This window comes from Eublepharis macularius, chromosome 2 (assembly GCF_028583425.1).
Source record: "Eublepharis macularius isolate TG4126 chromosome 2, MPM_Emac_v1.0, whole genome shotgun sequence".
Taxonomy (NCBI): domain Eukaryota; kingdom Metazoa; phylum Chordata; class Lepidosauria; order Squamata; family Eublepharidae; genus Eublepharis; species Eublepharis macularius.
The window spans coordinates 6764444-6781185 of NC_072791.1; the positions used below are offsets into that span (position 1 = coordinate 6764444).

The following is a 16742-nucleotide window of genomic DNA, read 5'->3' on the forward strand; positions in this document are numbered from 1 at the left end:
GACACACTAGAATCTCTAATTAAATGTATTTATTTATTTCACTTATACCCCAGCTTTCTCTACCAGGGGAAATAAAGCGGCTTATATCATTTACCTCTCCATTTTATCCTCGCAACTACCCTGTGAGGTGGGGTAGGCTGAGAGTGTTACTGGCTCAAAGTCATCATGCAAGTTTCCGTGGCAGAATGGGGATTCGAACCCGGGCCTCTGAGATTCTAGTCCAACATGCTAATCACTGTATCACACTAGCGGTGCCCTAGTCTGACACTCTAACCACTGAACCACAACGGCTTTCTTTCTTTCTTTCTTTCTTTCTTTCTTTCTTTCTTTCTTTCTTTCTTTCTTTCTTTCTTTCTTTCTTTCTTTCTTTCTTTCTTTCTTTCTTTCTTTAATGTATTTATGTCATTTATAGTCTGCCGTTCTCACTGAGACTCAAGGCGGATTACACCGTGTGAGATTAGTACGGTTAATATAAAGGACATTTCAGTAAAAAAAAATGCCATAGGGTAAATAAATGCAAGATTCTACGGGCCAAGCTACACATGACGAATGACACTTGAACGGCAAGTGTATTTCTCCCTGTTCACTTGCCCTCCACTCAGGGCCAAGCTACAAGTGACGAATGACACTTGAACGGCAAGTGTATTTCCCCTTGTTCACTTGCCCTCCACTCAGGGCCAAGCTACAAGTGACGAATGACACTTGAACGGCAAGTTTATTTCTCCCTGTTCACTTGCCCTCCACTCAATCCACTTGCCGTTCAAGTGTCATTTGTCACTTGTAGCTTGGCCCTCAATCCACTTGCCGTTCAAGTGTCATTCGTCATGTGTAGCTTGGCCCTACTATGACTCCTGAATTCTACTACATGGGAGAAAGCTAGAACCGTGGCTGGTTTCAACAACAGTTGTGTATGTATCACTGCCCCTAGAATGCACCACAATCGATGTTTGCAGAATGCAAGGCCAACGGAATAGTGTCTATGGACAAAGGACACGCCCACAGCTTTGAAAACAAGCTTTGCAGGTAATTTTAAATACCCACAAGTCTAAGAAATGAACTCATGTTTTCTTCAATTAAGTCGAGTCATTTGGTTTTACCCCTGTCGAAGTGCCAGATCTCCCACCCCTGCATGCCTAGGAACCGATCCATAGCCCACCTCCCCACAGCAGCCCTTGTTGTTTAAAATTACACGAGTTCATCTGAGGAATGTCAAAATATCTTCCTCCTCCCTCGGTAGGCTCCAAAGGGGCATATCTTGGCTTGTAGCCATCCGGCCCTTGTTCATACTTGGAATTGCAAGGTTTTTTTAAAAAAGAGCTGGCCATCTTTGCAGAACAGCAGAGGCACAGAGTGGCTCTCGAGGCTGTTTTTCAATATGGGGCTCCCAAGAAAGGTTTCTAACATTCTTCGAGTCTCTTGCCCTTTAGAGCCCGGTACAGGTGGTGACATTTTTCAACAGCTAATTTTTCTGCCAACCTCAAACCCAGCTAAAAGCGCAGGTGAGTTTAGACTCAATCAAAGAAAAGATGACTTAAAGGTGGAGAGGGGAATAGGTTGGTATTTTAAATTCGTGACCGTGACTTGAACGGAATTGCGGGGGGAAACAAAGGTTTGCCTTATGCTTCGAGGCAAAACAAGAAGCCGCAAGAAGTCAATTTAGGACAGACGCTCGGTCATTTCTAGCTTGGACACAATTCCTGCTGCATTCAAAGAGTTCAACACATTTCTACGGAAATCAATGAAAGTGCTCAACGTTGGCTGGGTCACGCCCTGTTCAGCTTGTCCTTCCCCGATTCAGCTAGTTGATACTGCCTTGAGTTCTGAGATTTTTGGGAGAAATTTCTGCAGTGAGGTCAACTTTCTCTCCTTCTTGGTAGTGCTCTCTCTTGCCAGGCCTTGAAATACTTACTAGGTTTTCATTTGGCTCCACTTTATCCTCATAACACCCCTTTGAGGTAGGTTAGGCTGAGGGAGAGGGTGAGAGGCCCAAGGTTGCTCAGTGAGCTTCATAGCTGAGCAGGGATTTGAACTCACGTCTTCCCAGAGTTAGTCCAAGACCTCTAACCACTAAGTGCACAGGCTCTAGTTATTTTCCACCTTTCAGCCAAAAGCTAGAAAACAACTTAAAGATCAGTCAACAAGAGACACATATTCAAAATGCTTGAATATGTGTCTCTTGAACTCATTAGCATATGCCACACCCCTTGACATCACCGGAAGCATTCTATTAGCATAACTAATTTGCATATGCCACACCCTGACATCACCTATCCTGGCTGTTTTGGACCCAATCCTGGGCATTCAGGGCCGAAATTGGGCCCAAAATGGCAAAAAGGGGCTGAAAATGGCCAAAAAGGGGCCCAAAGTGGTCAGGATCGGGCTGCTGTTGAGCGGGAGAGTGATCCATCACCCGTCAAAGGCCCAATCCAGGCCATTTTGGTCCCAATCCAGGCAGAAACGGGCCGAAAATGGCCGAGAGTCAGGTGGGCGGGGCCACCTGTCATGTGACCGCTTTGGGGAACTGCCGGAACTGCATTCCTGCGCGTTCCCCCTCGAAAGGAGCCCTGTCTACTTCCATTCTTCTGGTGGACAGCCAGCATAGTCAAGACTGTCAGACTAGGATCTCAGAGGCCCAGGTTCGAGTTCCCACCCTGCCATGGAATCTCGCTGGGTGACCTCGGGCCAGTCACACAGTCTCAGCTTGACCTACCTCACAAGGCTGTTGTGATGAGAAAACGGAGGAAGGATGTTGTAAGCTGGGCCCCCAGTGGGTAGAAAAGGGGAGTATAAATGAAGTAAATAAAAAGGGGACTATCAATGAAGTAAATAAAAACAGCTCGAAACACCCTGAATTCTTTTTCGAAGAGGCTGAACATAAACCTAATTTTATGTAGCAAGTCACTCATACAACCATTCTGCGCCATCCAGTGACATTCTACAACTGAACCGCGTGCATTATCATCTAACGTGTGCGTGTGTGTGCATGCACGCTTGGAAATCCTGTTCTGTATTCTCACTTCTTCAGCTCTGTCCACCAGTCCTTTCTCTTTTTCACCCTACTCCTCTTTCTCTTATTTTTCCTGCCCTCTGCTTCCTCCTCCTCCTTGGCTCACCTGGCGGTGCATCTCTTGTCCTTCCCTGCCGCTTCTCTGGTCACTGTCATACCTGTCCGCTTTCTCATTTCTCCACCTGTCTTAGTCACCCGATGGTGCATCCGTCACCCTCCCTGACATCTCCTTCCCCACATCACCTCTGCTGTCACAGCGGCTCCTCTTCCTGGAACACACATCAACTTCCAGCCACTCCTGCTGGTTTCGATTGTTTATGGTGTTGCTAAGCAATCCCCCAAGCGGACGCCGAAATCTCCCGATGCAGAATCATGAGATCTCTTCCGCCCCGTAAGTTAACTTCTAAAAGTTTTTTTCTTAGTTCCCATCAACTTCCCCTCACCCAGGATGGGATTTTTAGGCAAACGTAGGAGCTGCACCTCCCAGTCTATACCTGGCCCCAGTGTGTAGGTTTTTCAGTCTGCGCTCCACAGGTCAAGTTCAGAATTAGACATATGATAGGAGTATAGAATATTTTAAACCAATAAAATGCATTTTGTATCCTTCTATTTTGAAAAACTGTACTGTAAAATAGTTATCCAACAGCATAGATCAACTGTCCACCACCTGTTTCCTCGAAGACTTGTTGCTTTTAGAAACGCCAGCATGGAACATTGTTGCCCATGTGTTGTGTAGAGAATAGAAGCTGTCATAAAGAAGCATGCAGCTTCCGACTCCTCGACTTCATCACAAATCTCCCAACTCTGTGTTTTTAAAAGTATGCCTAAAGCCAACCTTACAGCACTTCTGGAAAAATGCTAATAGGCCCTCCACTTGGGTATTAATTATGTGTTTGCCGGCAAAGGGAAGAAACGACCCCAGCCTACCTGGCTGCTGAAACATGAGCATCGTCTGAGGAGACGTGTGGACTGGCAGCGAGCGTGTCCTCTGCACCGAACTGTGGGTCCGACTGGGCATGCTGTTACTTCCTCCGGGATTTGCAAACCAAAGGTTCTATGGGGGGAAAGGGAGAAAGATGTAAACAGAGAGAAGGGAAAAAAAATGTCAAGAGGCCCTGGTTGAGTTTGCTCTAGAACTTCGCGTGCTGTAAGGACCAAGAAAATATGTTCAAAACTATTGGAAATACAGCACGTTGTGTAGTGTGGTGGGACAGATTGCAAAGCCAGAGTCCCACAGCAATAACCTTTCAGTGGCCTCATTCACACCTCGATTTCTTTATCTGTCACCAACATGGCACAAGAATGTATGAACTAAATATGAGGCACAATGAAGATTCGGTCCAGCTATTCTGTATATTTTTATTCTGCCCTTTCTTCAAGGAGCTCGGGCGGGTGTACGCGGGTCTCTCTTCCCATTTCGGCCACACCACAACTATCTTGAGGTTAATTAGGCTGAGGAAGAGCGAGTGGGCCAAGGTCTCCCCGCACGTTGACACGGCAGCGTGGGAAATTGAATCCGGGGCTCCCAGATCTTATTCCAACATTCCCTCCACTCCACCACACGGGCCCTAGAAATGATACTCAACACAAATGCAAACCTCGAGTGGGGAACTTGCATGTGTGAACCAACCCCCGAGACCAGCTGCTTTGCAAATTTTTCCAGGAATGTGTGGTGGTGTGTTTCCATTTTTTAAAAAAAGCACAGAAGACCCTCCAGCAGGTATTCAGGACTATCTAGGATAGTAATAAATGAGCAACACTCAGAGCCAAGCTACAAGTGACGCCTGACACAGGTTGGACACTTGCCAGCTTCCCTCAAGTTTTGGCGGGAAATGTAGGCAGCTTGGCGGAATGTTGGACAAGTGACAGTTGAAAAGTCCATTGGACAGCAGTCGGAGAGCCAAACTGCAAGACCATCAAAACTTGAGGGAAGCTGACAAGTGTCCAACAAGTGTCAGGTGTCACTTGTAGCTTGGCTCTCAGTCACTTTCCCTGAATTCTAAAGTAGAATTCTAAAGTAGAAGTGACATGATGGTTACTTGATGGTTTGGAGGTTCTACTTTAAAGTGCCCGGTGTGTGTGTGTGTGGGTAGGTGGGTGGTGGGTCCTTGTAGGCTGTTTCCCAAGCTAGGCTTTTTTAGCAGACAGATCCTGGGCCAAAGGTACATTAAGATAACACTCCAAACTGCCAGGAGACCCTCCACAAATCACATCTCATCAGGACCTAAGAGGGCTGAGGAAGAAAACTCTGGCCGTAAAACCGGAGGGCAGCTTTTCCGGTACAACACAAAAGCAACTGCTGCGTAAATGCAAGAAGTTGTACCTCTTTTTTCTGAGTAACTGAACACAGAAGAAACAGCTGGAGGTAAAAACAAGAGCCAGGCGCATGAACCAACCATCACCCATGGATTGGAACGGTGGTGTCCTTCTTGGAAACACAGGTCGGGATACATACCGTACGGCAGAAAACCTGCTCGGGAGAGCATGGTGCTTGCCACATTTGCCTGCACGAAACTGTCTTTGAAGGAAGTTCAGTGGATAGCCCTATCTGTATATGTTACGTTTCCCCAATGGGGCAAATGACAGCTCTGCAGGACCATTTCAGCTTGGGGCAATAATGTTGTGCCACAGTTTCAATCTGAATCCACACAATAGTAAAGAGTCCAGTAACCCTTTTAAGACGAACCAACTTTTTTGTAGCATAAGCTTTCGAGAACCACAGCTCTCTTCGTCTGATGAAGAGAGCTGTGGTTCTCGAAAGTTTATGCTACAAAAATGTTGGTTAAGTCTTAAAGGTGCTACTGGACTCTTTACTATTTTGCGACTACAGACTAACACGGCTAACTTCTCTGGATCTGAATCCGGTGTGTCTGGGAATTAAGTTCCAAGCAGAGGACTCCGTGTGCAAGTTTGGAAGCAGCCGGGCCACTCAGGGGATGTGAGAACTTTAAAAAAACATTGATTATCCCTCAGAAATTAATGTCTGGCACCTATCACCATAGGGGAAGACCGGTGCTGAAATCTCCGGTCACACAGATAAGCCCAAAGTTGCTCTACTATGCCTTAATGGGTAAGGGTGCCATGTAGTTGATTTTTGACAGCTTGACCTTCTGATAGTTGCCCTCTAAATGTGGTGTCTTCCCCAAGGAAATTCTGTGGCTACTGCAGAGACTGGAATCCAGGATTCGGGCATCCAACCCCGCTTTTCCAGCGCACCAAAGTTTCCATTAACCAGGCTGACACATTCCATCCACTTTATCGTCTTATGGCCAAGGTTGGTGTTTTTTTAAAACCCCTCTAAATGTCACTTTTAGTTCTGAACACATCTGTGAGCATGAGAGCCGCCCTCCCTTCTTCCCCTGAAGTATTCTGCCTCCCGCAGCTCTCATCACCCCTTTACAGAGTGAAAACAGGAAATGCCTGCAGACTCCTCGGGCTGACCCCATTTTCGCTTTTTTCAATTTTTTTCAAGGATCCCGTTTTGTCGGATGAAAGAAACGGGGAAAGATGATTCCACACTAACCTTTCCCAACTAGGTAAAATTGCTCTCTTGGATGGAAAGAAAACACACACCAAACTGGGGGTTTGATATCCAACTACGAACTTAAGATTCTTTCGTGGGTGTGTAATAATTGAAAGCCAGCACGGTGGAGTGGTTAGAGGGTCAGCCTAGGATCTGGGAGCCCCAGGTTCGAATCCCCACTCTCCACGGAAGCTCGCTTGAGGACCTTGGGCTGGTCACACAAATCAGCCCAACCTACCCTACAGGGTTGTTGTGAGGATAAAATGAAGGAGGGGAGGAGAACAATGGAAGCCCCTTTGGCTCCTCAATGGGTAGAAAAACAAAGAAAACCACCAGCTCCCCAGCTGTACGGTGGGGATAATGATAACACTCACATTCCAGGCATATCTTGCTGTAGCACAGTGTTTAAGTGGTTGGGTTGCCAATCGGCACCTTGCTGGTTCGACTCCCACTATGCCCATGAGTTCAGCATGCTGTCTTGGGTAAGCCAATGTGTATATTGGGGGCTGAGAATGCATGCCTCCCCCTGCATAAAAGGCTAGGAACAAAGATGCACACATCCACAAATTCCAAGTAAATTTTACTTTTTCAACAAGCCCCCCCCTTTTTTTTGTCCTGGGTAAAGGTGCGAGAGTGATCTGTCTTTTGTTACTACAAGCCAAACGCACTCATTCCCTCCTGGGCCAGCTGCGTCCCAGTCGGGCTCCTGCATTGTGGGTGGAAGTGCCACGAGTCCAGGAGGGCACACCTGTCGCCTCCAGCACTGCTGATCCCTGGCAGTCAACCCAGAGCTGGTGCTGCCCTGGCACCACCTCAGTGTGCCGCCCCGAGTGCTCGTGTGGCTGGCCTAGCTGGACAACTGGCCCTGCACCTGGCTGTGCTATAGCACAGTGATTAAGTGGTTCGGCTGCAAATGAGCACTCTGCTGGTTCGACTCATATTCCTGCCATGAGCTTTGCAGCTGGTCTTGGGTAAGCTATACCTCTCAGTCCAGCTCCCCAGCTATATTGTGGGGATAATGATCACACTGACTTTCCGGGCATATCTTGCTGAAGCACAGTGTTTAAGTGGTTGGGTTGCCAATCAGCATCCTGCTGGTTCGACTCCCACTATTCCCATGAGCTCAGCAGGCTGCCTTGGGTAAGCCACTCCTCTCAACCTCAGCTCCCCAGCTGTATGGTGGGAATAATGATAACTTTGGCTTTCGAAGCATATGCAGTTTTAGCACAGTGGTTAAGTGGTTGGGTTGCCAATCAGCACCCTGCTGGTTCAACTCCCACTTCTGCCATGAGTTCAGAAGCCACTTCTGAGTGGCCACTCAGAAGCCACTTCTGAGTAAGCCACTCCTCTCAGCCCAGCTCCCCAGCTGTATGGTGGGGATAATGATAACACTAACTTTCCAGGAATATGCAGCTGCAGCACAGCAGTTAAGTGGTCGGGATGCCAATCAGCACCCTGCTTGTTTGACCCACTATTCCCATGAGCTCAGCCTTGGGTAAGCCACTCCTCTAAGCCCAGGTCCCCAGCTTTATGGGGGGGGATAATGATAACTCTGGTTTTCCAGGCATATGCTGCTGTAGCATAGTGGTTAAGTGGTTGGGATACAAATCAGCACTCTGCTAGTTCGACTCCCATTCCTGCCATGAGTTCTGCAGGTGGCCTTGAGTAAGCTACTCCTCTCCGCCCAGCTCCCCAGCTGTATTGTGGCGATAATGATATCATTGACTTTCCAGGCATATGCTGCTGTAGCATAGTGGTTAAGTGGTAGGGCTGCGAGTCAACACTCTGCTGGTTCGAATCTCACTACTGCCATGCGCTCAGCAGGCCTTGGGTAAGCCACTCCTCTCAGCCCCAGCTGTATTGTGGGGATAATAACACCATTGATTATGTTCACCACTCTGATTGTGGCACTACTAAGTCCAGAAGGGTGGTATATAAACACGTTATTATCGTTCCTCGAGGTCAGGCCAACTCTCATCTGATGGGTCCGTCTGTTCTACGGAGCCCCCGGCCACCCAGCAGATACAAACCTGCCTTCCTTGTTTCAGGAGGGTTGGGTTAGTGGCTGCGTTGCGCTGGGCGGCTCCCAGAAGTCCACTGGGGCCCAGCAAGCCCAGCCGCGTGGTGGGGATGTTCCTGGAGGGGATCTGGAACTGACGGGGGTTCCGCCGGCCCATTCCTGCACCGACAGATCCAGCTGTTGGCAAGGAGCTTGACTGGCCAAATCCTCGGCTAACGGTGGTGGTGGGAGAGATAAAGAGAGAGGGAGAGAAGTGACCTTCGAGGACCATTTTACAAATTCAAAATCCATCTTTGCTCATAACGATGCTGCATTGTCAACTGCCAGATATGCGGCACTAAATATTTAGAGAGTTAATTAAATTAATGTCAAAGAATAATTATGACTGGCTCTTTACCTAACGCAATACCTCATGTCCGTCTCCAGCTCTGCTATATGAGCACCATGTTTGTCTTTCGCTCTCTGCCTTCTAAGGGGAATGCCTGTTTCATTTAGTGCTGGAGGGAGATTTGACAAGCCGCTGCCTTTCTTATTCATGAGAGAAGAATGCCATTTTCCCTCCCTCTCAGCTTGATCCTGCTTGAAAGCCCATTTTGTTCCCAGAACTGCTTAAGCGAATCCAATTTAGCCCGCACCCCGTCTTGCCTCCCATTTCATGACTTATGGACTGAGGACTTCGCCATCGTGCCTTGAAACAATCGATTTCTCTTTCCTCCACGCAATGTTTTGTTTTTTGATTTGCACCGGACCTCCAGCCTGGTGGCGAATTCTAAAGAACTTGAAAACTCGCACATTGTTCTGTGACCTGAAGTCAGGGTCTCTGCCTACATGGAAGACTCCCTACTTATGCAGAAATGTGTGTGATGTGAAATTAGACAAGAGGAAAAAATCCTGGCCAGATGAGGAGAGGGAATGTTGAGAGCAGGTTAAAGGGGAAAAGGGCAGTGGGAGGAACCGGTCTCCACAAGTTCCTGAGAGCTTATAGAAGGCCCAAGGGAGAGATTTTTGCGAGGTGGGACTTCCAAACTCCCCTCTTTAATATTCTGTGTCAGTCCCCAGTTTGTATCAGATTTCTGCTTGTTTTCACATTACTGCGATCCTCCCCCTATTGTATTGTTTATTGAATGTTCCAGTCGATGATCACATCGATTTATACTTTGTAATCCGCCTTGAGTCTCAGTGAGAAAGGCGGACTATAAATAATGCAAATAAACAAGTTACTAAATAAATACATACATTTAAATTCTGTATTTACTTGAAAGGAAGGTGAATGCACAATGGCTCCCTAAAAGAAAGTTATAGGCCCAAACAATTTTTTTAGTGGATGTAATTGTAATTTGGATGCGGATGTAAGATGACCACTTCTTTTTGTGTGTGATGATGTGTGTGTGGAGAGTGCCGTCAAGTCATAGCTGACATGGCGACCCCTGGAGGGGTTTTCAAGGCAAGAGACTAACAGAGGTGGTTTGCCATTGCCCGCCTCTGCAACCCTGGTCTTCGTTGGAGGTCTCCCATCCAATTACTAACCAAGGCTGACCCTGCTTAGCTTCTGAGATCTGACGAGATCAGGCTCACCTGGGCTATTCAGGAATACCTGGAAAGAACCCTCTAATATTGCACTGGAGTAAATACTGTATTCATGCAAATATTTAAAAATCTGGAAATTATTACCAATTCTCCCTTCCTCGACAATTAACATGGGATTCTGATTGGAAGGCTAGAACGAGCAACTTCTTCCCTTTGGCTCCTTTGCAGTTAATCCACTTGGGACTACAGACTTGAAAAGTATACTTGGGTCTCCGGCTCCTCGCTTCCCATCAACTCTCCTGGGCCATTCCCACACTACTCACCTTCATCCGGAGCGCTGAGGAACATCGCGAAAAAACCGCGGAAGATAGCGTCTTCTCGCATGAGTTCTGTGCAATGTTGCACAAAACTCGCGCGGGAAAATGCTATCTTCCGTGGGTTTTTCGCGATGTTCCGCAGCGTTCCGGATGAAGGTGAGTAGTGTGGAAATGGCCCTGGTCTCTCACCCAAGCATCACAACACCAGCGTCATCAGGCTCCGGAGCGATTTCCACCCGCCTAGGCAACCCAAAGCGCCTCTAACTGTTCAAATCAGTACAGCTATAAAAAGCTTCCGGGTCAAGTTTAAGCTCTCCTAGCCCTGAGTTTGCATACCAGACTCAACTACGGGCCGGTTGTTGGGTCTCCGGATCCTCATTTCCCATCCCCTCTCCTGGTCTCTCACCCAAGCATCACAACGCCAGCGTCACCAGGCGCCCTGCAGCTGCCCCGTGTTCCCCCTTCCACTCTCCAAAATCTGACAGACGGATCCCCAAACCTACGCTCTTTGCTGCCGATATCCCGAGAGGTCTAGGATGGATTTCCGAGGGAAAGACCGGAAGAGTTTTTGCACCTGCTGTTTCCATGACAACAGCCTCTTTTTCTGTGTCTCTGTAAACGCCTGCCCAAAAAAAGAGAGAGAAGAAGAAGTGAGGATTTATGAGTCATAGGTGATGAATGGCACACTGGGGGATATTAAACAGGTTGTTTCAATCAATAAATTAAATGGTGGTGGACAGGAGCAAACTGTTAACTTACTAGGAATGTCTGCTGTTTGTTTGTACCCCACCTTTCTCTCCAATGAGACTCAAAGCGGCTTGCATCGGTCTCCTCTCTTCCATTTTTTGACCTCACAACAACCCTGTAAGGCAGGTTAGGCTGGGAGGGTGTAACCAGCCCAAGGTCACCCAGCGAGATACCATGGCAGAGTAGGGATTTGAACCTGGGTCTCTCAAATCCTATTTGGGTGCTCTAACCACTACACTGCACTTTCTCTCAAGTTCCAGGTGGGCTGTTGCCCCAGAAGGTCTGCTGGAGGCCAAGGCAGGAGAACCCATTTACACACTGCTCCGGTGTGCTTGTTGCAAGCTGTTGGGGGAAGCCAAGCTCCAAACACAAGGCTACAAAGTCAGGACAAGGGGGAAATATAAATAAACTAGCAAAAAAAACCCTTTGTGAAAAAAAATACAACAGGCTTTAGGAAGGGCAAGGCAGCCTGGCTGGGTATTGCCCCCTCCGCAGTGCCCGATCGGAGTGGGGGGGGAGGAGGACAGGGTGGCCAGGCGGGCATTTCCCCCTCTGCAGGGCCCAGATCTGGGCGGGAGAAGCGCAGGGTGGCCGATCAGCTGGCAGGGTGGCAGGCATGCCCATCGCTGCTTCCCCAGCCGATCAGCTGGGGAAAGAGGCTGGCCGCTTCCCCGGCTGATCAGCTGGGGAGGGTGGAGGAGGCGTTGGTGGATCGTGGCAGGGAAGGGCTGGGAGGTGGGCCGTCCTTCCGCTCACACTGCGCCTGCACCAGTGAGTCATCGGAAACACGGCTCGTCTTTTATATAGTATCATAGAATCATAGAATCAGTAGGAGGATATTTTTCCAGCAGGGTTAACCCAACAAATTACCCTTCTGAGAAGAACAAATTGAGTCTCGGACATCTCCTTGCATGCAGGCCATTCAGAGGAAACCCTACAAACCAAGGTCTTGACCAGCATAGAAACTGCAGCCTTGATGGCATTCTCTTGGGGGGCAGGGGTGGGGAAACGTAGCCTCCCCGGAGCCTGTGACCTCAATTAGCACTGTTTTGGCAAGCAACCAGCAAGCTTTCCCTGCTGGTTTTCCCGTGCAGCAAATTTGTATTGCACGAGTCTGAAACAGATGGGAACAAAAATGCAGAGCAGGGAATGACGTTTCTGGTGGCTTTAAATGTTGGCTGAGACCCACTAAGTTAAACTAAGACAGCTTCTATGTGTCCCACGGGGGATTTTCTTATTTTCTGGGCTGGGAAAAGATCTCTGTTTGAGGCCTTGAAGAGATGATGCTACGTAGAGGAGGAAATTCTGGGGCAGGGTGGAACAAATGCGCAACACCTTTCTGATGTTCATTTACAGATCCCTTCCCACTCCCCCTTAGGATGCCCTCACTCACTTTCAAAAGCAGCTTGCACATGACATCGAGAGCTGGAAGGGAGCTCAGAGCCCTGAGTTCAAATTCTACCCCGGCCTGGCTATTCTGTCTACTTCTCCCCTCCTTGGCAATCAGGACAATATTGACCAACTTTGTAGGGTTGTTATAAGGATGAAGGATATGTTCTAAAAACACTTCACAAAGGCCCAGTGAGTGCGCATCATATCATGCACCCTTACCTTAGATCTGTGCATGCATTTTGGGTTCACAACAACCCTGTATGGTAGAGTAGGGCAAGGGAAAATGACAGGCAACAGATCTCCCATTGAGTAACATCCTAAGAACCAAAACAGACGAGATGTCTGATGCATGGAGGACACGCTTTTGTTTCCCCCAAGGTTCCAAGGGAACCTCCCTGTCAGATGTTCTTTCTCTAGGCGTCTCGTCTGCTCGGCTCCCTCTCGCTGTCTCCGGCTCCCCTTGCTCCCCTAAATGCACTCGGCAGCCAGAGGGAGCTGGGCTCGCTGGTGGCGGCAAGAGGGACAAGGAGTCTATTGCCGCTGCCCGCTCCCTCCGACTGCCTCGGGCACAATCAGCTCCCTTTTGCTGCCGCCCGCACGCTCGGCTCCCACTGGCTGCCGAGTGCTTTTAGGGGAGCAAGGGGAGCCGGAGACAGCGAGAGGGAGCCGAGTAGACGAGACGCCTAGAGAAAGAATCTCCGACAGGGAGAAAAAGGATTCTCCCCCTCTTCTCCCTGGCAGAGATTCTTTCTTACTACATTTCCCGTGAACTTTACGGGAAACAAAAGCGTGTCTCCACGCATCAGGCATCTCGTCTGTTTTGGCTCTCAGTGGAGGCTTAAACCCAGGTTTACCCAGTCCTAATCCAGTGTCCTAACTGCTACATTACACCATCCTCCATCCTCCAATGACTCACAAGATTAGAAACTCACAAGATTAGAAATGAGATTCTCAGAGCCAAGCTACAAGTGACGCCTGACACAGGTTGGACACTTGTCAGCTTCCCTCAAGTTTTGATGGGAAATGTAGGCATCCTGGTCTTGCAGCTTGGCTCTCCATTTAATTGAAGTTTACAGAACCCCCCCCCCATACACAGCGGAGGGGAAGGGGGGCAGCGAGAGCCCGATGCCTGCACTCCCCTCCTGACCACATGTTCTCCCTCCCATAGACTGCCGCTCTGTAAACTTCAATTAAATGGAGAGCCAAGCTGTAAGACCAGGATGCCTACATTTCCCATCAAACCTTGAGGGAAGCTGACAAGTGTCCAACCTGTGTCAGGCGTCACTTGTAGCTTGGCTCTCAGTAAACTGAGCCCTGGACCCAGTACCACATTCTTTGTTCCCACTATTCTTTTGGTGTGTGGGAAATTACGTAAAATTACACCAAGCCTCATTTTCTCCCAAGCTTGAGAGAATATCACTCTAGGTGTTCCTGCTATTAAACTATGTTTTAATTGAATTATTTTAGATATTATTTGAAATGCTGTTTTAAAATTCAAATGTTTTCATGTTGGCTGCCTTGGAGACTTTATGCGGGTGGAAAGGTGGCATAAAAATGTCTTAAATAAATAAAGTCAAGGAGTTGCATATTCTTCATATACAGTAAAAGCTTGAGTGGAATGAGATCAATGGTGAGAGGACAGGACTTGGTACAGTAATGTGAGCCAGTTTGGCGTGGTTAAGAGTGGCAGGACTCTAATCTGGAGAGCCAAGTTTGATTCCCCACTCCTCCACTTGAAGTCAGCGGGGTGACCTTCGGTCAGTCACAGCTAAACTCCTGGCAAAAAATGAAAGTCTGAAAGTAGCAAACACAACCTGGACCTTTTTCACACTGCTTACCGGCTGCCGGAACGTTGTGAAATATCATACAAAAAACGTGGAAGATAGTGGCTTCTCAAGAGAGTTTTGCGCGATGTCACGCAAAACTCTCTCGAGAAGCCGCTATCTTCCGTGTTTTTTGCGCGATATTTCACGACGTTCCGGCAGCAGGTAAGCAGTGTGAAAAGGGCTCAGTTTATTTCAAAGAAAGGAAATTCATCATGGGCAAAACCCACTGGCAGTTCACAGCCACAAGAAGGTGCCAAAATGCAATGTCTGATCTCTCATGCAAGATCCAGAAAACTGAAGACGACACCTGAAATTCTTATCTTCCCTTGAAAGTTACCCCCACCGGTGTTTCTAGTCCTCATGGTTGCAAGAACCATGCTAGGACCAGAGTCTCTGATCTTGGCTGTATGACAGCAATATGCTAAAAGCACAACGGCCCATGCTGTGAAGCAAAACAGGAAAACGTGGACAAGTTTTGGGGCTGCACGGGAGCAATCAGAGAGCGTGTCCTCCTGTTGCCAAGCAACCACAAAAGGCTCAGAGCCGTCAGAGCAGCCGGCGGGTTGGAAGAATCAAAGCTGCAGGCAGGGAGGGGCTGCAGGCCAAGTGTGTGGGTGGGATGGGACACCAACACCCAGCAAGGGGCCTGCTAATTCATCCGTTTTTTTAAAAGGCAGCCAATGTATCCACTAAAGATCACCCCCAATTAGGGAAGACGAGAAAGTGACAGAGGCGTGCCCGATGGCCAAAGATTTACTAGAAAACAGGGACTTGGATATGTGGTGAGTCACAACAAACTAGAAAATTGTGTCAGCTGAAACGTTTCCACCAACTGTTCTCAGCTCGCAGCACAGTCATGCAGAAGGTGAATCCTGGCAAGTAAATGTTCCAGTTTTTACACAATGCAATTGTCCACAGCAAAACCAGGCTTGGAATTACTTATGCAAAAACCCTCCAAAACCCCTGGAACATTTTATACACACTGAAATTGTGCATCTGGTTTCTAAGTAGGGGAAGTGGGGTGGGGGTGGGGGAGAAGAATGCAAGTTTTGCAAAGATCCGCCCAAAGTTACTCACCTCATGAATTAGGCATTTGTCTATGAGCTGGAAATAGGAGCTTATGTTCTCCTCATCCGGTCTGGAGACGAGGAGTTGGGTACACACTGCAGAATAACGCAAAAAAAGGGGGGGAGGGGGGGAGAGAAACGGAAGGAGCATTTTATTCCCCGGGGAAAGCTGGCATCTGCTTCAAGCCTTTCATTTTAAGAATGGACACAAAACACACACACACACACCCAACTGCAGTGTGACATGAAGAAGAGCATGACTATGAATGGAGCAGTCATCGGGAGAGCACACGCCATACGCACACACACTCACACACACACAGAGCCTGCATTCCATTCATGCCTTTCTGTGTTTAGCTCCATATTTTGCTCTCTCCTGCTGTGGCGTCAATCTGGAATAACTCCATTTAAGTCTATTTATAAAAAGAGGCAGCTTGGAGACCTCGTGCCTTCTCTTGCTCCGATAAGGAAAAGATACAGGAATGAGTCAACTGCAGATCCTGGGAGCCTCTGATTTTGCCACAAGGGGGCAGACCGGAACATGGGAAGCCGCTTTCCACAAAGTCCCATGGGTGGTTCTTTTGGGTGGCTAAGTGGTAGAGTACCTAGCTTTGCCTGCAGAATGTCCCAAGTTCAATTCCTGCCATCTCCAGTTAAAAGGATCCGGAAGAAGGTGTTGTAAAAGACCTTCACCTGATGCCATGGAGCGGCAGCTAGTCAGAGTAGACTAGGCGTCCCCACCTTTTTGAGCCTGTGGCACCTCTGGGATTCTGATAAGGAGGTGGGCACAACCACAAAATGGCGGCCACATGAAGTGGAGCCAACCACAAAATGGAGGCCACATGAAGCGGAGCTAGGGTTGCCAGCCTCCAGGTGGTAGCTGGAGATCTCCCGGAATTACAACTGATCTCGAGGCAACAGAGACCAATTCCCCTGGAGAAAATGGCTGCTCTGAAGGGTGAACGCTATGGCATTATACTCCACAGAGGCCCCTCCCCTCCCCAAATCCCGCCATCTTCAGGCTCCACCCCCAAAATCTCCGGGAATTTCCCAGCCTGGACCTGGCAACCCTAAGCGGTGCCAACCACAAAATGGCGGCCACATGAAGTGGAGCCAACCACAAAATGGTTGCCACAGGAGGCAGAGTCACAAACACACAAGAAGTCTAAGTGCAGGGGAGAATAAAGATAATTTTTAAAATATACACTGGGAAAGTGGAGTGGGAGAGAATTAAACCAACACTGGGATGGCAGCTGCCACCAAAACGTTATTTAAATCTGCCAAGCCAACCAGATCTCCAGTGGCCAGTCAGAAGC

The 16742-nt window shown here is 48.4% G+C and overlaps 1 protein-coding gene across 3 annotated transcripts in view; it reads right to left on the reverse strand.

Annotated features, from left to right (window-relative positions):
* The window catches only part of SAMD4A (sterile alpha motif domain containing 4A), a 202126-nt gene that overhangs the window by 16849 nt on the left and 168535 nt on the right, over window positions 1–16742 (reverse strand). For all 3 annotated transcript variants that reach the window (XM_054970334.1, XM_054970335.1, XM_054970333.1), the window contains 4 exons: window positions 15437–15522; window positions 10898–11016; window positions 8561–8762; window positions 3935–4061 (listed from right to left, as the gene is read on the reverse strand). In XM_054970334.1, the coding sequence (XP_054826309.1) occupies window positions 3935–4061; window positions 8561–8762; window positions 10898–11016; window positions 15437–15522 (534 nt within the window). The remainder of the gene's footprint in view (window positions 1–3934; window positions 4062–8560; window positions 8763–10897; window positions 11017–15436; window positions 15523–16742) is intronic.